The sequence below is a fragment of the Sus scrofa genome, chromosome 8 (genome assembly GCF_054392235.1).
Source record: "Sus scrofa isolate SSC_HxYL_T2T_F1_AM1 chromosome 8, Sscrofa_HxYL_maternal_Yorkshire_Landrace_v2.0, whole genome shotgun sequence".
Taxonomy (NCBI): Eukaryota; Metazoa; Chordata; class Mammalia; order Artiodactyla; family Suidae; genus Sus; species Sus scrofa.
In genome coordinates this window covers 54470763-54492745 of record NC_139390.1, presented here as the reverse complement: position 1 = coordinate 54492745, position 21983 = coordinate 54470763, and the positions used below count along the sequence as shown (strand labels likewise).

The window sequence follows — 21983 nt, the reverse complement described above, 5'->3', positions numbered from 1 at the left end:
AAGTCTTATTTTCTCCAAGAATGAACAGAATCTGCAGACACAGGCAGCATGATGAGCAGGGTCTCTAGGGAAGGTTGTGCAGTTTTTGCACCGCACAGAGGACACCAGGCTGAACAGTGAGTGGCTTGAGACCCAGCTCAAGCTCTGCTTGTTGAGCTACAGTCCCATCAACCGTTATCTTGTATACCCACAAAGGTACATGCCCTGCTGTCATGGGGATATTCCTAGAGTAATGACTTTTCTGATTCACAGAAAGATGCAATGCAGGGTCGCCCTCTGGCCCAGTAGAGTGTGTTAAGGATTTGAATTGCCACAGCTGTGGCTCAGATTTGAACCCTAGCCAGGGGACTTCCATATGCCATGGATGTGGGGGAAAAACATGTGCATAGAATAGCCCTTTATTTGAATAATTAAATTTTGTTTTCTCCAAACCAAAAGATGTCTTGTTAGGAGATCACTGGTATTTGAGAAAAATGATGAAGTATGCCACCTTCAGGGTTTCTGTCCATTTGTCAGAAAAATCTTAGAAGATTAGACTAATATGAGACCCTGACAAAAATTCGTTATTTTTTTTTTTCTGACAAACAATGTGAGCAAGTGGGCAAAAATTGCTTAGACATGTGTAAAGAATTTCTACTTGTTGATTTACTATTTTAAGATCTTTAACATATCAGTTCATTTTGAGATACATTATTTAATAATGGCCCTTAAATTTTCAGGTAACTGTAGTTATACAAATGTTTATAGTCTCCTTAAACAATCCACTAAGCCTTACATAAAAATTTCAGCCAAGGCTTTCTCTTTTTTGATAGAAATTTCAGCCATAACCACTCACTGTATACAGAACAAAGTTTTGTGGACAAACTAATCCATGCTCAATGAAAGCAAATGTTAGTATAGAAAATGAGCTGCAACTCAGACTTAAACACTATTTTAAGCACACTGTTATTCAGTAGTTAATCCAGGGAATGCTGTTATGAGGTAGTTGATTATCATTTCCCCAAATTTAATAGTAACAGAAAAGGAAAAATTAGAGCTATTCCACTAAGCCAATAGGAAAATCAAGAACCTCTGTCCCCACCAAAGCTATTTCTGGATCATTTATGTGAAGAATTTGCAGATTCCTTTTAGGCATAAGGAATATTTTCACCAACACAAAGAACAATGCTGACGGTGATCTTGCAAGCACTGCACAATTCTCAATTATTTTCCATGCTTGAGCTTTCAAAGACCACGGGGCTTTGCTCTGAACCCCTCTGTGGACATCACTACTTCCTTTTTTTCTTCACTTAGAAATGCAAAGTTTGGGCAAGGAAGGGGGTACTGAGAACATTCTCTTACAGCCCGATAGGCTTTTTCCCGGGGGATCTTCATTATTTTACTTAAAAGTACAACACAATTCCAGAACAGCAGCCAAATTCCTAGTTGTAAGCCAGCATAAAAATGCATGCTAAAGTGAAATATATTTTTCCCCAAATACTATGCCACTAAAAATTACCCATGCCATTTATGTGGAAATTAAGAGCAAAACACAATATGCTTTACATTCCTAATGTAGAAAGGTGTGTTCCTGACTCCTGGTCCTGAGGATGGCAAAACCAAATGATGAGTGAAATGAGTATGTCATTTATTTGTAGGCTGAGCAGCTGATGGAGGTGGTATCTGATTGCTGGAGGAGAAAATGCTATATCCGAATTCTAAGAACTTTAGAATATGGGCTGACATACACATATTTAAAGTCAGATTAAATAGGAATCTATGTATGAGTGTCAGTTGACTCCTCCAGGGATGGGGCTGGAGACGATATTCTTAGACAATAAATTCCATATGTGTCAGGTTAATAATGAGGTTCTTTCCCTCAGAGCATGATACATCTTACTGCAAAACTTTAGTACCCAGTACTAGAATGAGACATTGGTATAAAATTAATAAAGTTAATTAATACCTCAGCCAATAAGCCAGTAAATCTTATGCTGCATGGATGTGCAGGTTTTACTGCATTGCTCAGGCTATAATTTTCTATTTTCTTACAATGCATTTATATCCATGTGATTCAGTCATGGGTGATTGCTTTATCACAAGCTATTTCAAGTGTAAACTTTCTTTTTATTTTCTTTTTATTTTATTTATTTATTTATTTATTTTGGTCTTTTTGCCATTTCTTGGGCCACTCCCACAGCATATGGAGGTTCCCAGGCTAGGGAGGGGTCTAATCAGAGCTGTAGCCACCAGCCTACGCCAGAGCCACAGCAACATGGGATCTGAGCCGTGTCTGCAACCTACACCACAGCTCACAGCAACGCCGGATCCTTAACCCACTGAGCAAGGCCAGGAACCGAACCCACAACCTCGTGGTTCCTAGTCAGATTCGTTAACCACTGCACCATGACAGGAACTCCTAAACTTTATTTTTAAATATCTTTGGATTTATCCTATTAGAAGAAACTCAGGCAGACATAAATCCAATTTGAATAACTACAGATAAATGAGGCTACAGCACTATCCAATCAGACATGGAAGTCAGTTCCATTAATGAAGGCTTTTTGTGCACAAATATAAAAATATTTTATTGTCAGATGCTTTCACTTTTAAGGTACTCCTTTGAAAGGGATGTCAAAAAAGTATTACATCAAAGAGGTTTCAAACTTTCTGTCAGGCCATGATTTGAAGGGGAGATGACTACTGACAAATACATAACAGAAATATCTGTGGTAATAGGTGAAAGTATAAACTAATTCCAATAAATTCATCTTTTCCCTGAATCCATTGGTATAAACTTACACTTCGTTGTTATTTTCTTTTTTTTTTTTTTTTTTGTCTTTTGTCTTTTTTGTTGTTGTTGTTGTTGTTGTTATTGTTGCTATTTCTTGGGCCGCTCCCACAGCATATGGAGGTTCCCAGGCTAGGGGTTGAATCGGAGCTGTAGCCACCGGCCTATGCCAGAGCCACAGCAACGCGGGATCCGAGCCGTGTCTGCAACCTACACCACAGCTCACGGCAACGCCGGATCATTAACCCACTGAGCAAGGGCAGGGATCGAACCCGCAACCTCATGGTTCCTAGTCGGATTCGTTAACCACTGCGCCACGATGGGAACTCCTCGTTATTTTCAAAGGCTATTCTGCCTTGATTGCCTTGTAATAAGCAGTTACTGAGCACCTATCATATTGTGTGGTCTAGTTCATTTCTAGCAAAAACAAAGCCACAGATGACCTATCCCTTCCTTTGTGTAGGTTTGAAGCTGTTCATATGTTCTTGGTTAGTTTGTTTTTGAGGCAGCTTGCAGAGGTTTCATCTACTCTTAAGCAGTTTGTTGGTTTTACAAAGCTCTCCCAGGTCTGCCACAAGTATTTCTTCTCTGAAGACTCATTTCCTTGAGGAGTAATGAAGTCTTTTGGGTACAGAAATGGAACAGAGGTTCAAGCAGTTCTACAGACAATGTACTTTGGTCTCTGGAACTTGTGGTCCTTAGGAACTGAACCCATCACCTGGTTTGTATTCTTCATGACTGAGGTTTTCTTCAAACAGAAATGGTAGGAAAGCTTTCTTATGCTTTGGATAGGATTTGCTTCTGTAAAATTTGTGACTGAGGAAAGCAGACAGGGCCTGGTTGAAGAAGACGTGTGTTACCAGGAGCCATGAAGTTAAGCTGTTGAATCCAAAGGTGACAGCCATGGAAATGTAGATCATAAGCTCCGCTAAGTAGTTACAAGAAGAAACATATTCAAACTAGTCTCCAAAAGGGATTTGGTGGTTACAATGAATGACCACTTCTGAAATGGAAAAGGAAAATATCCTGAAAATTGAAGCTGCTAAAAGAATGTTTTATTACATCACTCCCCAAATAATTTACAAAAACTCATTTAGAAGGGGGTTCCCACTGTGGCTCAGCAGAAACTAATCTGACTAGTATAAAAGAAGACACAGGTCTGATCTCTGGCCTCACTCAGTGGGTTAAGGATCCAGCATTGCCGTGAGCTGTGGTGTAGGTCACAGACACTACTCGGATCCCGTGTTGCTGTGACTGGTATAGATTCAAACAGCTCTGATTCAAACCCCAGCCTGGGTACCTTCATTAGCTGCAGTGGGTTCAGCCTCAAAAAGAGAAACACACACACACACAAACCCAAAACAAAAAACAAAACTCATTTAGAAAAGGGTGTCATGGACCTGTGCAAACCACCATGTCATTAGCCATTACACCCCACTGTCAATCTACTCCATGTTAAAAAGTCACATGCTTAAGTTACACTAACAACTGTCAATAAGCACAAAGAGAGCCTGTTTCTCAACAATCCTCCAAGCTAGTAATTAAGAGCTCAAACTCCAAAGTCAGACTTCACAAGTTCAAATACTGGCTCTATCACTTTTTTAAAAAATATTTATTATAGTTGATTTACAATGTTCCATCAATTTCTGCTGTATAGAAAACTAGCTGTATCACGTATAGGCTGTGTAACTTTAGATAAGTTGCTTAATGAACCTCTTGTGCCTTAGGTTCCTCATATGTCAAATGAAGATAAGATTGTACCTACTTCAGACCAGTACTATGAAGCTACATAGAAAGCACTCAGGATGGGGCAGGCACAAAATACACACTTGATAGATGCTGAAAAGTACCATTCTACTTTTAATATTTCAAAAAGCCTAATATGAAGCACTTGGTAAATGCTGAACAGTACTATTCCACTTTTAGTATTTCAAAATGCTTAATAAGACAACACAAACTCACTAAAAAGTTTTTACCTTTGTCTGGAATAACTCAGCATAGAAATACCAGTAGTATTAATTATGTTTAGACACATGTATGCAGAGTAGACCCCACATGTAGGCAGAGAACAGAGTCATAGAATTCAGGGCTATATGGGGCCAATGTGGTATTTCAACATAATGCTCTCATTTTATGGAAGATCAAGACCCAGAGAGTCTTGTCAAAAAATGAGTTATTAATAGATGAGTCAACTAATTACAGCAGGAGAGAAAAGAGTGAAAGAAGAGGCAAAAACTAACTTCCTAGGGCTAAAATCCACATGCAGTGGTTCTAAAGGCAATCTTACCTGCATGATTTTTCCTGAGATTGCCCAGAATGCCATGGCACTTATACTGATGGACAGATGACTATATGAACATCATCATTTGAGGATGTGGAAGCCCCGAGTCTGCATCAAGAGGTCCTTCCCTATCACATAGACACAGAAGTAAGAATCATTTCATTAGCTGACCCTGAAAATTTTCAGAGGCTCAGAGAATTAAAAAAAATTATAGTCAGTACAACACCATTATCCACTTAGTTTGCCCCTCATGACTAGAACATCATTGTAATGTAACTTTCCAAGTTCTGAGGGGAGAACACCCTCCTGGTGGATGAAGGAGGCATGTTCCTGAGCCAGGGGCAGCCACTGTGGCCCCCAGCAGAGAATCCCATGCTGACCCTTCTCTTGCTCCTTCTTCAAGTGCTTCAAGTACAGAGATCAGGTCTGCCTCTCTTATGATGCAATCTTGTGTGCTGGGTCATTTTGCATTTTTATTTATAAGCCTGCTGTTATGTCTTTCTTACACTCTGCTGTCAGAAAAACATTTTCTAAATGATCTCACCCTGAGCCACAGCTAGGGAAACCTGGAATGCTGACTGGCTCTGGATACTGAAGAAAGTCACTGGAAGTAAATGCTAATGGTAATGCTTCTCAAAAAGAAAAGAAATGTAAACTGCAAGATAAAAACCAAAATGGTATCTCTTCCTGATTAGAAAGAACCTAGTCAGAGAGACTTCATTTCAGGTATAGAAACACTCAAAGCCTCATCGTCCTCTCCCTTCTCCAGCTACTCAGAAAGATGGGAAAACTCCAGGTCTCCTAAGGCCTGGCACCAGTGAAACAAATTAAGGACTTCCCTATGTTGTGCAGGAATCAGTCAAGCTAATTAGGGACCTGACTGAGGAAGCACAGCTGCCCACTGGTGTCAGGAAAGAGCCCAAGGCTCTGGAGTCAAGAAGGAGCCCCTGCAACGTTGATTCAAGTCAGAGAATCAAGGATCAAGCTATTCCAAATGGGTACCTGGAGGCATGACTCAGACGAGGAAAGCAAATGAATGATAACAGTCGTCTCCCATTTCCTTCTTTCCTTTCCTTCTTTCTTTCCTTTTTCTTCCTGATTTTTAGGGCAGCACACATGGCATTTGGAAGTTCCCAGGCTAGGGTTCAAATCAGAGCTGTAGCTGCTGGCCTATACCACACCTACAGCAACACAGGATCTGAGCCATGTCTGCCATATATACCACAGCTCACGGCAATGCTGGATCCTTAACACACTGAGCGAGGCCAGCGATCAGACCTGAGTCCTCATGGATACTAGTTGGCTTCATTACCACTGAGCCACAATGGGAACTTCCAAGCTCTTGTTATTTTCATCAGACCCCACAGCTGGCACATGCCTCTGTGTATTCTCTCTCAATGAACTCCTGAACCAGTCCTTGCCATTATTGCCCCAAATAACAGCAGATGACCTCTTGAAGGGCAAGTGGGTGAAACACAAGTTTCAAAAATGCTTCAGAAAGGAGTGTCTACAAGCTAGTTTGTGGGTGTCTCAGCAGCCTTTCCCTGCCTGTTTCTACAGGAGGGAGGGCAGAAATTAGGGTCCAGTCAGTAGAAGAAACTCCAGGAGAGATATGTTATGCTAACAGACTATAAGCTAGTTGGCTACCAAAGTGCTCTGGAAAGTTTCTTAGTGTGAAAACCTAGGACCATTCTCCAGTAATGACAGTTCAAACTGTGACATGGCTACATAAGGATGCCACAGCAGAAGGCTAAGGGAGGAAAAACTGACTTGATTCAGTTCAGAGAAATTAGATGGAGATAGTAGCTGAGTGGCTGGAGCCAATAAATAATCCAGGAATTGAGAAAGATTGTCAATAAGCTGTACTTGAAAATCATTCCTGGAGCCATGGAAGCCTTGGTTTGTCCAATAGCAAGAGAGAGAGGATGATCAAGGACACTGACTCTGAAATCAAACCTGAGGAGAAAGCTTACCCACTGAGTACTGGAAATATCCAGACCTTGGTCTCAATTTATGAGGGAAAGGCCACCTTTAGGAAACAGGGAGCGCTGGACGCAGAGAAAATAGTAACCAATGATCTAGCTTATAGAGTCTGAGCAGATGAAGTGAACTCAGCACTAAAAACTCATTTCAATCTCCCAAACTGTGTTTCTTTTCTTTTTTTTTTTTTCTTTTTACAAAAATGATGGTCATATGTGTTAGATATCCAATCCTCCTTCCCCCTGGCCCCCAAGTCACAATTCATTTCCTCCTCAGAAGCAAAGGCCAGGATTTTGCTTCCCTCTTCCTGGCTAGTGAGAGGGGAGAAGTGTTAATAGACAGAATTCTGATTGCCCACAGTGCTCTTCTGTGCTCTCACCACAGGCTGCCTCACTAGAAGAAAGGCTTCATTGTAACAGAAACAATCACAGAACTAAATGGTAACAAAATGGCTCCCTCCTTCCTCTTCAAATCACAACTATTCACCAGGAGTTCAGGCAGCCTTTCCTCCTCTGGTGTTCCAGGATTTCAACCTGAAGGACAACATGACCTCCCCACCCACATCCCTCTGCCCCACCCCAGGATGAGGCTTTGCTGAGGCCACCTGGCTTGCAGAACTTGTCTCCTATTCTTGGGTTGTACCTGGATTCCTGCTCCACTCCTGACCCTAGTGACTCTTTCCTTTCAGACAGACTCTACAGTAGTCCATGGACATTCATACCATTGAGGGAAATGCCACATCTTCATCTTTGCACCAGGCTTCCTGACAACTCTGCACTTTTCTCTCTTTACTGAAGGCACTTCTGCTCATGTTGGCATCTCCCAGGTTTTGGCAGTTATGTTAATGTGATGTATAACTTTCAGGTACATTTGGGCACACTGAGTTTTTAAACCTACCATCAGAGCAGCTGAACTGTGGCTGGAGAAATAGTCCATGAACATCCCCCTTCACACATTGGCGGCTAACCACATATGGTCTTCAGTGCTACCATCACATTAAAAATCACTAGTCCATTCACTCTGTCATTCTACTGATTGTCACATCTCTGTCCTCAGGAAAAAAAAAAAAAAAAAAAAAAAAAAAAAAAAAAAACGAACTTCCACAGAATACCACCACTACCTCCACCCACCTGAGCCTCTGCCCATAAACACTGTCTGCCCACATTACTAGTATTGCAAGATATTAAAAAAAAAAAAAAAAGTAAAATTATGGGGGTTGAATTGGAGCTACGCTGCCAGCCTATACCACAGCCACAGCAATGCGGGACCGAGGCTCATCTTTGACCTGCACCACAGCTCACGGCAATGTGGGTTTCCTAACCCTCTGAGCCAGGCCTGGGATCAAACCTGCATCATGGATACTAGTCAGATTCATTTCTGCTGTGCCACAACAGCAAATCCTTCCTTAAAATTTAATAGAACTTGCCTGTGAAGACATCAGGTCCTGAACTTTTGTTGGTTGGAAGTGTTTTTTACATCACAAGTTCAATTTCAGTATCTGGGATTGGTCTATTCATATTCTATATATTTTTTTCTCTTTCAGGCTTGGAATGTCATATCTTTGTAAGAATTTGTCATTGACATCTCTGCTGGTGAGGGGATATCCTTGGGTGTGAGCATCTCTCTTTTCCTTCAGCACCTTCCCAGTGGTGTAGGTCTCCAATTATCCCTCCCACTTTTTTCTTTTCTTTCCCCTTTATCCTTGCCAGTTCCATAAAGACCTTCCTTGACCTTTCAGGTGTTTTGAGTTCTTCTGTCACTGTTCAGTCACTGTCCTGTAAGGATTATTCCATGTGTAGACATATTCCCGATGTATTTGTGGGAAGAAGAGAGCTCCATGTCCTCCTGCCACCATCTTCATCTACCCTCCCAATCTATTTTATGGCTCGATGGCTTATTTTTTCAGTTCTGAAAATTATTACATTCCAAGAATATATTAGAATATATTTTCCCATTCATCTACTAAAGGACACCTTGATTTACATTCTGGCAATACTGACTAAAGGTTCTATAACTATCAGTATGCAGGTTTTTGTATGGACTTAAGTTTTTAACTCCTTTCAGGATATATATATATAATAACATATACATGAGAATACTTGCTTCTCTGTAAGTTGGGGAGTATTTTCAATAATGTACAAACTGGGTGGGGGGATGCGCTGGGGTTGTGGGATGGAAATCCTATAAAATTGGATTGCGATGATTATTGTACAACTACAAATGTAATAAATTCATTGAGTAAAAAAAATGATATAGCATGTACACATGCATCTTAAAAAAATAATAATAAAGTACAAACTGTCAATCTGTCTTCCAAAGAAGCTGTATTATTTTTCCTTGACTCCAGCAATGAATGAGATTTCCTAAGGCCCCATATGCTCAAGAGTATTTGTTGTTGTAATTGTTACACATTCGACCAAACTAAGCACTATGTCATCAGATATCATTGTATTTTTAATTTGCATTTTAATGATAACATGTAATCTGGATAATTCTTCCATATACTTATGTGCAAAGCATTTCTTTTCTTTGGTAAGATGTCTGTAAAGTTTCTTGGTCCAGTTATTTCTTGGCTGTGCCCATGGCAAGCACAAGTTCTGGGCCAAGGGCGCAAACCATGCCATAGCTGTAATCAGAGCCACAGAAGTGATAACGCTGGATCCTTAAATTGCTGATCCATGAGGTAATTCCCAGTCCACTTTTTATTTGGGCTGTTTTTCTTATTTTTCCTACCCAATCTGTATTTCTTTTACTTATTTTCTTGCCTTATTTCATTAGCAAGGACTTAGTAAAATACTGAAAGGGAGTGATGGAAGGGAATATCCTTGATTTTTACAGGCACTTGGTGGGAGCTTCATGTTTCTTATCATCAAGCACAATGTGACATGGAATTTTTTTTTTTTTGTCTGTTGTTATCAACTTGAGAAATCTCCATTCCATTTATATTGAACTGAGAAACTATATGAAGAATGGGTCTTGGAATTTTTTCAAACACCTTCTGCGTCTACTGACATAATAGTATTTTTTCTTTAGGGCACTGATAGGATGAATATAATTGTTTGATTGTAGAATGTTTATGAGATGTGCATATTTGGGATAAATCCTTTTGAGTCATGATACACAATTCTCTCAAAACATTGTTAGGTTCAATTTCTAAAGATTTTGTTGAGAATGTTTACATTTATGTGTCTGACAAATATTGGTCAGTAGTTTCCTAGTCGTATTTTTGTCGGAGTTTGGATTTTGTGATTTTGATGTCAGACATTCATTTGGAGAAATTCTGTCATTACTTTTTAAAAATTAATTTCTGTTCCTTTCTATCTTTATTCTAATATGGCTATACCCATTAGGCATACATCATAGCATTTTTAGTTGTTCCATAATGATGGATTCTTCTGCTCTGTTGATTTCTTTCCAGCCAATTTTCTCTTTTGAGATTTCAAAGTTCTCTTGACATTTCTTTGAGTTCAGAGATGAGAAACTCTGGCTGCCAAAACAAAATACCAGAGACTTGACAGTTTAGAAACAACAGAGTATTTTATTCTTATAATGACCGAGGCTAAAAAGTTTAAGAACAAGTTACAAGCTTACTTTGTGTTGGGTGAGGGACAAATTTCTTGTTCATACATGGCTTTTTTTTTTTTTTTTTTTGGCTTTTGTCCTTTTAGGGCCGCACCTACAGCATATGGAAGTTCCCAGGCTAGGGATCTAATCGGAGCTGTTGCTGCCAGCCTAAGCCATAGCCACAGAAACACCAGATCCAAACCATGTCTGAGACCTACACCACAGCTCGTGGCAATGCCAGATCCTTAATCCACTGAGTGAGGCCAGGGATCAAACCCACATCCTCATTGTTCCTAGTTGGATTCATTTCTGCTGTGCCACGACCTGTGTACTGAAATGATGGGATAGATGGAAGAGCTTCTGTTGGCTACAATTATGATACTAATCCCATGTTTGAGGTCTCTGGCCTTGTGACTTAATAACCTCCCCAAAACTCACGTGATATCACCATGGGAGCCGAATTTCAAAATTTGAAAATTTAAGAAACCAAATATTTATACCACAGAAGGGACCACAGAGTTAATTTTTCCTTTCATGTTAAAAATTTTGAACATATTTATTTATGATGTAGTCCCAACAAACCTTAATTATTAAGAATAACTCAAACTTTTCATGTTTTATCATGGAAGACATGTGATAACATTTTTTAAACAGGGATACTGAGATCAACTCTCCACAACTGCCAACAAACAGAAGATCATTCATATAGAAACACTTTGGACCTCAAAGGATGAAGGCATTTGGGCTAAAATCTTTTGCACCCACTCTTGACAGAGGGCAGGGAGTTTGCCTTGCTACCTTCCTTATAGGCACTTCTTCCTAATGGGGTACTCCATCTAACACTGATAGGAAGGGGCAGCAATCATGGAATACACCAATCTCCTCTATAGATTCTAAAGCAGCAAAGTCAACAGGATGTTGAATTCATTCAAAAGGACCCGGCTGTTTTGTTACAATAGTTTCCTTTCCACTGTGAACCTTTTTCAAACCCTGTCACTTGAACTTGTTTTGTTTTTTCGAATACCCAGAATGTTCATGTGAAAGAGTCACATGCTCTAGTAATACACTATTCCCTGTGCAAGTATGTGTGGAACTCAAGGAGCTACAGGAGGCTATGGTGAGAGGTTGCCTAGAGTAATAAGAGCATTTCATTTAATGCTGGCTCTTTTCTATAAGATCTCTGCTGCTTGCTTTTTATAGTTACTAACATCTAGATCTGACCAGAATGGCAGACTTCTCTTCTTTTGCCCATGAATACAGCCATGATTAATCCCATAGAACTTGGTGCTTCCACACTCTCCTGAACCTACTGACCCTCCATTCATATATGTATATAGACTACTATATTGCAACATCATGGTAAACACAAAAGCAAAATTCTATAATGGTTATACACCCAAAAAAAGAAAAGAAAAAGGAATCCAAACATCAAACAAAAGATAGTCATCAAATCAAAAGAGATGAGACCAAAAGAGGGAAGGTAGATTGGCAGAAGATGGCAGAGGTGCAGAAGGTGGATACCGCCTTCTCCCAAAAATATATATTGAAAAACCCACGTGTAGAACAATTTTCACAATGCATGGATTGAACACTAAAAGAAGAAATCAGCATTCCTAAAGGAAATCTCCACACATCTGGAGTAAGAGAAATATAAGTGAAATGAAGAAGCAGAAGCAGCAATCCCAATTAAAAGAACAGAATTCCCCGAAGGAGCAAACAATGAAACCGTCTAACAGACACTCAGTTCAAAAAGGAAGTAATGAAAATACTGAAGCAATTAAGAAAGGCTATCAACAGAAATGTGGATTACTGTAAAAAGGAACTCGAAATTATAAGGAGGAGCCAAGAAAAATTAGAAAACTCAGTTGCCATGATAAACGCAGAGTTAAAGGCAATGAATAGCAGAATGAATAATGTGAAGGAACAAATAAGTGACTTGGAAGACAGAATAATGGAAATCACCCAACCATGACAGCAGACAGAGAGCCAAATTGAAAAAAAAAAAAAAAAAAAAGAGAGAGAGAGAGAAAGAGAAAGAAAACAATATAAGTGATCTTGGGGATTATATGAGACATGTCAAACCATGCATAGAAGTTGAGGAAAGACAAAAGGGTGTTAAAAATGTACTTGAAGCCTAAAAACTTCCCAAATCTAAAGAAGGAAATGGATATGCAGGTACATGGGTCACAGAGGGTGTCCAACAAGACAAACCCAAACAGACCTACACCAAGGCATATTATTTTTTTAAAAGTAGCAAAAGTGAAAGTTAAACAAAGGATTCCAAAGACAGCAGGAGAAAAGCAAAGCGTTAATTATGAGGGAACTCCTATAAGGCTTTCAGCTTATTTGTCTACAGAAAAGCTGCAGGCCAGAAGGGAGTCAAAGTTCTGAAAGAAAAAAAAAAAGGAGAGTCTGGAGGAGGATGGTGGATTAGTAGGACATGTGGCTCACCTATTCCCAGAAATACATTGACAATATATCTACATGTGGAACTCTTCACACAGAAAATTTGCCAAGCACTTGACAAAAAAATCTCAGGATTATGATAGGGCAAGAAAAACTTCATGAAACCATAAAGGAGAAAAGAAAGAAGAAAGAGAGAGGGGAAAAGAAAAAAGAAACACAGGACAGTCCCCCTAGGATGGAGCTGGAAGAAGAAAAACTTCACTTTGGGAAGTTCCACCATCAGCAGGGAGATGAGCCTGGACAGAGGAGGAACTTTGGAGTATTGGAGGAGAACACAGCAATTGGTGTGAAGGAGTTAAAACAGAAATAGTCCACAAACCATCAGTGCTATAGTGACAACTGTATGACTGTGTAAGTGTCGGGAACTAAAATTCTGGCCTTAGAGGTTAGACACAAAGAGAGAGCTCAGGATGGCCAGACAGAAACAGCCTGAAGGAACTAGAGTATAGGGGGACCACATTTGATGGCGTAAGCTGAGGCACTCAGTCAGGCTTAGAGGCTAGGTGCCATTGTTTGGGGGTGCTGGAGAGAAGGAGTGGGATCCACCACTACAGCCTTGTTCCTTGTGTGTGCTCTCAGGCTGCAGGTCACTGTCTGCTTCAGCTCTGGGAGCCACCCAGCAGCAGTGGCTGCCTAGCAACAGCTGGGGAGCAGCCTCGCCTTTAGGGCTATAGAGAACTCAGAGCAGGAGGAATGACCATGGGGGTGGTGGGGTTGGGGGCATGGTGAAGCTCTGTGGCTCCTGCCAGTGGCTCCCACTCTAGTGGAGCAAATTCCATGCCAAAAGAGCCTCAAGAGCGTCATCAGTGCAGGATCCCTGCGGGAGCTGCAAACTGCCAGACTGGGAAAAACACAAACTCCATGGCTCTGCTCAGTGGTCCTATGGGGGCCTGCACTACTTGCTCCCATTCCATGCCAAGGGAGTCCCGAAAGGGCTACTGGTTCACACTCCCTGCGGGAGCTGCAGGATACCTGACTGGAGAAAAGCACAAGCGCCAAGGCTCGGGCCAGTGGCCCTGTAGGGTCCTATTCCAGTGGCACTCCATCCATGCCAAAGGAGCCATGGGAGACTCATTGGTACACATTCTGATCTACAGAGAGCACTCCTGCCTGCAGCCAAATCAGGGGAGAGACCACCAGAAATGCATGTCCTGCAGACCAACAGTTAGGGAGCAATTAGAATATTCTCTAACACCATATACAAAAATAAATTTAAAAAAAATTTTTTTTTTTTGCTTTTTAGGGCCACATGCACAGCATATGGAAGTTCCCAGGAGCTGTAGCCACTGGGCTACACCACAGCCACAGCAACATCAGATCCGAGCCGCATCTATGACCTACACCACAGCTCATGGCAATGCCAAATCCTTAACTGAGTGAGGGCAGGGATCGAACCCACAACCTCATGGTTCCTAGTCAGATTTGTTTCTGCTGGGCCACAATGGGAACTCCTAAAATGTATTAAAGACATGAATTTAAGGCCAGATACTATAAAATTCCTAGAGGAAAACACAGGCAGAATTCTCTTTGACATAAATCACAATGACATCTTTTTTGATTCACCACCTAGAATAATGAAAATAAATACAAAGTAGACCAATGAGAAACTAATCTCAAAAGCTTTTGCACACCAAAGGAAAATACTACAAAAGTGAAAAGACAACCCACAGAATGGGAGAAAATCTTTGCAAAAGATCCAACTGACAAGGGTTTTTATCTGCAAAATATACAAACAACTCATAAAACTAAACAACAACGAACAACCCAATAAAAAATGGGCAAATATCTATATAGACATTAATCCAAATAGAATGTACAGGTGACCAGCAGGCACAGGAAAAAAAAAAATGCTCAGCATCACTAATTACTGGAGAAATGCAAATCAAAACTACAATGTTTTGATACCTCAGAGTAGTCAGAATGACTGCCATTAACAAGTCAACAACAAAAAATAATGGTGAGGATGTGAAAAGGGACTTCCTCCTATACTCTATGTGGGAATATAAACTGGTACAACCATGTTGGAAAACAGTATAGAGGTTCCACAGAAAACTAAGTATAGAACTACCATATGATCCAGCAGTCCCACTTCTGGCATATGTCCAGAGAAAACATTCATTTAAAAAGATACATGCGGAGTTCCCATTGTGGCGGGGCAGAAACGAATCCGACTAGGAACCATGAGGTTGTGGGTTCGATCCCTGGCCTTGCTCAGTGGGTTAAAGTATCCGGCATTGTTGTGAGCTGTGGTGTAGCTCGCAGATGTGGCTTGGATTCTGCATTGCTGTGGCTGTGGCATAAGCCACCAGCTGTAGCTTCAACTATACCCCTACCTGGGAACCTCCATATGTCGTAGGTGCATCCCTAAAGAGCAGGAAAAAAAAAAAAAAAAAAAAAAAAAGATACATGGACCCCTATGTTCACCACAGCACTATTCACAAAAGCCAAGACATGGAAACAACCCAAATGTCCATTGATAGATGAATGGATAAAGATGTGGTACACATACACACACACAATGGAATACTACTCACCAGTAAAAAGGACAATATAACAACATTTGAAGCAACACGGAAGGAACTAGAGATTCATACTACGTGAAGTAAGGCAGAAAGAGAAAGATAAATACCACATGATATCACTTATGTGTGAAATCTAAAATATGGCACACATGATCCTATTGACAAAAAAGAAAAAAATCTTGGACATGGGGAACAGACTTGTGTTTACCGGGGAGAAGGAGAGAAGGGGATGGATGGGGAGTCTGGGGTTAGTAGATGCCAACTATTACATTTGAAACAGTTGGGTAAAGGAGTCCTACAGTACAGCACAGGGAACTGTGTATAGTCACTTGGGTTAGAACATGATGGAAGATGGTATTACAAAAAAAAAGAATGTGTGTGTGTGTGCTCGTGCGCACGCGGACTGGGTCACTTGGCTGTACAGCAGAAATTGAAAGAATATTGCATATCAAATACATTTTATTTTTTAAACTTTAAAAAATCATAACCCCCATGTCCTATCAGATTCACACATTCTTCTTTTGGGGGCATGGAACATGATTTGATGCTTGGTAATGTGGCAAACGTATGGGCAAATTATGAGAGAATGGAAATCTACACATCTAGATGATTCCAGAGAAGTGAAAAAAGAGAAGGTACCTTATGTTTTCTCAGTTATTTTAACAACTATGAACATCAACCTATTCCCTTGTACATAACACCAAATAGACATTCTTTGTATAAAAATGCATACTTTTTGGTATAACTGAACATAAAATATTAACTATAGAAAAAACACATTATCATATACCCTTTACATCAATGCTAATGTGAGCACAATCTTCAAACAAATTTCATCAGAGCAATGACCACAATTGAAGGACATTTCCTCCTAAGCCAGTCAAAATATGTAAAAAGACAAAATGGGCTGTGAAAAATTTGGGAAAGTCTAGACAAGAAACTGTTTGCAAAAGAAAAGTTCACTGCCTCTGACTGGTGAACTTATCCATCTAGGGTATCCCTTGGTCCAGAACCCAGAATTCATGACAAGACCATCACACTGTTAAGACAAAGTGAGAGGGACCCTGCCACTTGTGGGTCAGCATCCTTGGAAGGTTATTCATTTAAAGGAGATATAATTTATGTTGCAGTTACACAACTGGCAGTAGTCTTCTGTGAAACTAGAGCACACACCTTGCTGACCAGTCTACACAGTGCCCAAAAAGCTCCCTCTTCTCCCAAATATACTCCTCCATGTGACACTTTAAAGATTTCTTCAGAAAGTTTGTTTCACTCACACTCCCTTTCCACTAAATTGCCACTGATCTAATCCTGGGAAATGGGATACTCTTTACTAACCACATCTGGTCCTCAGTACTGACCAGAAATTTGTTTAAATCATGATATCAGTGTCTGATTTCCTGTATTCTAGGAAAAGCACTACACTTGCCAAGTCTCATCTCTGTCATTTATACATTAGAGTGCACCACTACGTGCCCAAGTCCCAGGAGTGGTTAAAGGGAGCCTCCCTTGCCCTTTCCTTTATACATTCGTACACAACTCTCCATATTTACTTTCAATGAACCTTATATTTCTCTCTAAATCAGCACTGTCCTATTTTATCAGTCTTCACATGACTCTTAATGCTGTCTCAGTCAAAACATTGATCCATTGAAGAATCTCCATTCTACCATAATTAGCTAACCACAATATTATAGTTGAATCCTATAAATGACTGAAAATTTGTCACTTAAATTTCTCATTGCTTTAGAAAAACTGCAAAGTGCACATGAGAAACTATCAGGGCCTGCATGGTTGACCGGGGTGAGGAGACCAGTGAGTACCCTGTGTCCATAACAAAGGAAAGAAGGACAATGCCTGGGAATCATATGCAGCGAGGAAGATAATAAGGATACATCTGAAAATTGAAAATAACAAAAGAAAAGGAAATCAAAGCAGATTTTAGGACTCACATTTCCTAAAATATTAAATAGCTGGCCCATGCATGAAACCCAAAACAAGATGAAGGGAGAGACAGTGGCAGCAATTTTGTGCATGCATTTATCAGTGACAATGATTGAAATGTGGGGGGCTTCCTGATAATAAGTGCCTATCGTTGAATGAAAACCCAAATGAGTAGGATTTTCATGCTCTTAAGAGTCTTATTGAAGGTGTGCATGAAAAGAGGAACCAGAATTTGTCTGGAAGACTGTGGATCGCAAAGGCTGCTAGGGAAACAAAGCAAAAACTTGCATTTGCTTCTGAGTTTGTAGCCTTTTTTCTCCTGCACATGCTCACAGGAATGCCTGGTGTCAGTTCACATTACCCAGTCTGCCTAGGTACACCAAATAACTGCTGATGAGGCAATAGCAGGACATACCTTAGGTAAGTTTTCAACAATCCTCCTGATAATCCTTACTATAACCATCATAACAGGCCAGTCCTTAAAAAGAAGAAATTGCACCATATACAAATTATGAAAAATAAAAAAATTATTTGAATTTTGAGGTTACTAGGAAAAGGAATAATTATAGATGCCACCCTATTTTTTGATCAAATAGGTCACTGTTACCATCTGTTACCTAAAACTTTAAATAATATGGGAGGTTTCATCCAGGTGGTGTGATAACACTTCATTAATTATGCATCAAATTTACCATGTTAAAAAGCCATTCAGTTTTATTAAATAAAATATATATAATTTCACAAATAATGTAAATGAAACTTTTCACAATGCACTGTGTGATCCTAGATCAAAATACAGGTTATCATGGAGTTCCCGTCATGGCGCAGTGGTTAACGAATCCAACTAGGAACCATGAAGCTGTGGGTTTGATTCCTGGCCTTGCTCAGTGGGTAAAGGATCTGGCGTTGCCGTGAGCTGTGGTATAGGTTGCAGATGCGATTCGGATCCCTCGTTGCTGTGGCTCTGGCATAGGCCAGTGGCTACAGCTCCAATTAGACCCCTAGCCTGGGAATCTCCATATGCCATGGGAGAGGCCCTAGAAAAGGTAAAAAGACAAAAAAAAAAAAAAAAAAAAAAAAAATACAGGTTATCAGAATTCAGAAGCATTTCTGTTTTTCAAATACATTCCTCTGAGGATTTTGATTTCTATGGTTTACAAAATAGAGGCTAAGTCTTTAGTAAACACAAATGTACATTAGTTTTATAACTATTAAGCAGAGAGTTAACTACACTTTTCTCGAACGGTGATGTCTTTATTTCAAAACTTCAACAGAGATGCATGAGTCTTACTGCTTTTATGACAATACATCAGGTTTTCAACAAAATGCCTTTTTATCATGAAAAGCAGTTGCAACAAATATTTTAGAGTGACATTCTGTCTAACATAATTATAAAGAATGATTTCCAAAACACTTAAAAATGGTGATCCACAGGAAAGTTTTAAGTCAATCATACATACCATCTCCATTTAGGTTTTCTTGCACATTTATATGACAGGGTTCTTAAACTTCCATGGAGTATCAGATAGAAATATTTCCCACCTAAGGTGGATGGGCTCCTCTTGTCTTTGAAGCCACAACAGTGAAAAACAAGTTCACATACATACTAGGAAAAAAATCACATAGCATTTAGTAATTTTGAACTTGAATTACAAGCATTTTTTTGTTGTCTAATAAGCCCAGATAATGTCCATAGAGATATAAGAATAATACCACCCCAAACTTTCCTCCCCTAATCCTCTTGTCCATACTGATATTTTTGGTGTTTCAAGTATGGATTATTTTAAGTTCTGAGTTAGAGCAATCTCAGAAAAGAGTTATTGAGTGAATTTGTTCTACTATGCATTCCCTATATGTGAGTAGATTTGATTTTGACTAAACATTCCCCTCGACGTTTTATATCATTAATGTTTCTTTCCTGTATCTTTCCTCTGGTGTTGTCTAAATTATGTATTTACTATAAATATCCTTTATTACATATTACACTGCAAGATTTCCCTCCATTACACATTCTCTGATGTTAAGAAATACGATAACTCTGATGAAGGGCTTTGCCACATTCTCTACATCTGTGAAGTTTTTCTCCAGTATGTATTTTCTGATGTCTAGAAAGTACTGATGTTTATAGGATTTGTCACATTTAGTATAATTGTGAAGCTTCCTTGTAGTATGAACTCTCTGATATTGAGTGAGATGTGAGTGATAGGTAAAGGCTTGGCCACACTGATTACATTTGTATGGTTTTTATCCAGTATGGATTTTGTCACATTCTGTACATTTAATGGCTTCTCTCCAGTATGAGATCGTCAATGCTGATTAAAACCTGACTACTGGCTAAAGGCTTTGCCAAATTGTGTGTACATTTTTAGAACTTCTCTCCAGTATGAGATCTCTGATGGCGAGTAAGAGATGAATGCTGACTAAAATCTTTGCCACATTGCGTACATTTGTAAGGCTTCTCTCCACTATGAGATCTCAGATGCTGAGTAAGATGAGAATGCCGACTAAAGGCTTTGCCACATTCTGTACATTTGTAAGGCTTCTCTCCAGTATGAATTCTCTGATGCTGAGTAAGACCTCCAGGCCACTTAAAGGCTTTGCCACATTCTGTACATTTATAGGGCTTCTCTCCAGTATGAGATTTCAGATGCTTAGTAAGATGACAATGGTAACTAAAGGCTTTGCCACATTGCGTACATTTGTAAGGCTTCTCTCCAGTATGAGATCTCCGGTGATGAATAAGATTTGAAGGGTAATTAAAGGCTTTGCCACATTCTGTACATTTGTAAGGCTTCTCTCCAGTATGAGATCTCAGATGCCAAGTAAGATGACAATGCTGATTAAAGGCTTTGCCACATTTTGTACATTTGTAAGGTTTCTCTCCAGTATGAATTCTCTGATGCTGAGTAAAGGCTGAAGGCCGATTAAAGGCTTTGCCACATTCTGTACATTTATAAGGCTTCTCTTGAGTATGAGATCTCAGATGACAAGTAAGATGACAATGCCAGTTAAATGCTTTGCCACATTCTGTACATTTGTAAGGCTCCTCTCCAATATGAATTCTCTGATTCCCGCATAGATGTGAACACCATCTAAAGGCTTTCCCACACTTTATACATTTGTATGGCTTCTCTGCAGTATGTATCAGATGGTGTCTAGCAAAGGCTGAATACCATTTAGCATCTTCACATTTGTCAGCTTTCCCTCCAGTATGTTTTTTCCTATCTTTTCGTAGATTTAATGACTGATTAGAGACTTTTTCACATTTTTCACACTTGCATTGCTCCTTCCTAGTATGATGATGCTGATGTTGAATAAGTCTTGAAGCCTGGCTTAAAACTTTGCCACACTCACTAAAATGGCAAGCTTTCTCTCCAATACAAATTCTATGATATGCGATGAGATCTGAGCTTTGAGAAATGACATTCCTATGTTTATTTCGTATCGAATGGTTTCCTGAAAATTGAGCTCCCTGACATTTCATGAGATTTGAGTCTGGGTCAAAATTTGTCTGAGATTCAATGCAGGAATCACTTCTTGTTCCAGTATGTACACTCTTATAATGACTGAATACACAGCTCTTGCTTAAGGCTTTACTCCTTTTAGTACACATGGTATGTTGGTCTATATTAACTGTATTATCATACCTACTGAATAATGATGGTTGGATCAAGACTCCCCAATTAGTATCAACATTAGGGATGTTGGAATAATCAGGAAATACTTGTTGGTTGAAGATTAATGAACCCTTGCTATTAGATCTCCTGAAGCGATCATATTGGGGGGTTTTCCCTCCATTTTTAAGCCTCTGGTGTTCATAAATGTTTGAATGAATGTTTAATCCAAGCATATATTCATGTTTTGCACCATCATTTGCAGTACAGTCTATATGATTATCCTGATTTTCCAAATTTCCTTTCAGAGAAGACCCATGTTTCAATAAATAATGTGGGTCTCTGCTTACAAAAGTATAATTTTCTGCCAATGATACTGACTTAAAGTGGAGTTTTTCACAATTTGATTTATACCCTTGATCTCTTTTACCAGCAACATTTTCCTCATGGATAAGGGTCCCAGTAGGAGTATGTGCATCATAACAACCTTCCTGCCCTTCACATGCCCCCTTACCTGCCCTGCCTATAATTACATCAAAAGTGCCAACAGGATAGCTTTTATATTTTCCCAGCAGCATTGTTTGCAAGAAAAATTCCATGCCTGGGTTTTGTGGCATCAAACTCTGGGTGTCATGAGAAGACAGAGCTGCAAGATAACAAATAACAAATTATCCAAATTAATGTTTTCATTGAACATGCTTTACAATTTCATGTACAATGGAGAATCTCTTAGCTAGATTGAAGAATAAAACAGAGAAGAATTAACAAAATCAGAAGTGAAAGCAGATATCCTATAAATGACACCACATAAATAAAAGTATATATAGGAAGCTACTATGAAT

General features: G+C 39.5%; 1 protein-coding gene across 10 annotated transcripts in view; it reads right to left on the bottom strand.

Annotated features, from left to right (window-relative positions):
- Positions 1–21983, bottom strand: part of LOC100519853 (zinc finger protein 320) — a 74572-nt gene that overhangs the window by 33962 nt on the left and 18627 nt on the right. For 2 of the 10 annotated variants that reach the window (XR_014812530.1, XR_014812531.1), the window contains exons 4-5: positions 21656–21787; positions 18988–19133 (exon numbers count right to left, since the gene is read on the bottom strand). Coding sequence is in view for 3 of the 10 variants with exons in the window: in XM_013978713.3 (XP_013834167.3) it covers positions 19893–21787 (1895 nt within the window). In the remaining 7 variants the exon portion in view is untranslated. Of the gene's footprint in view, positions 1–2781; positions 3774–5057; positions 5180–17942; positions 18006–18214; positions 18565–18760; positions 19134–19756; positions 21788–21983 lie in introns of those variants that run through there. The other 8 variants (XR_014812525.1, XR_014812528.1, XR_014812526.1 and 5 more) reach the window with 8 other exon arrangements.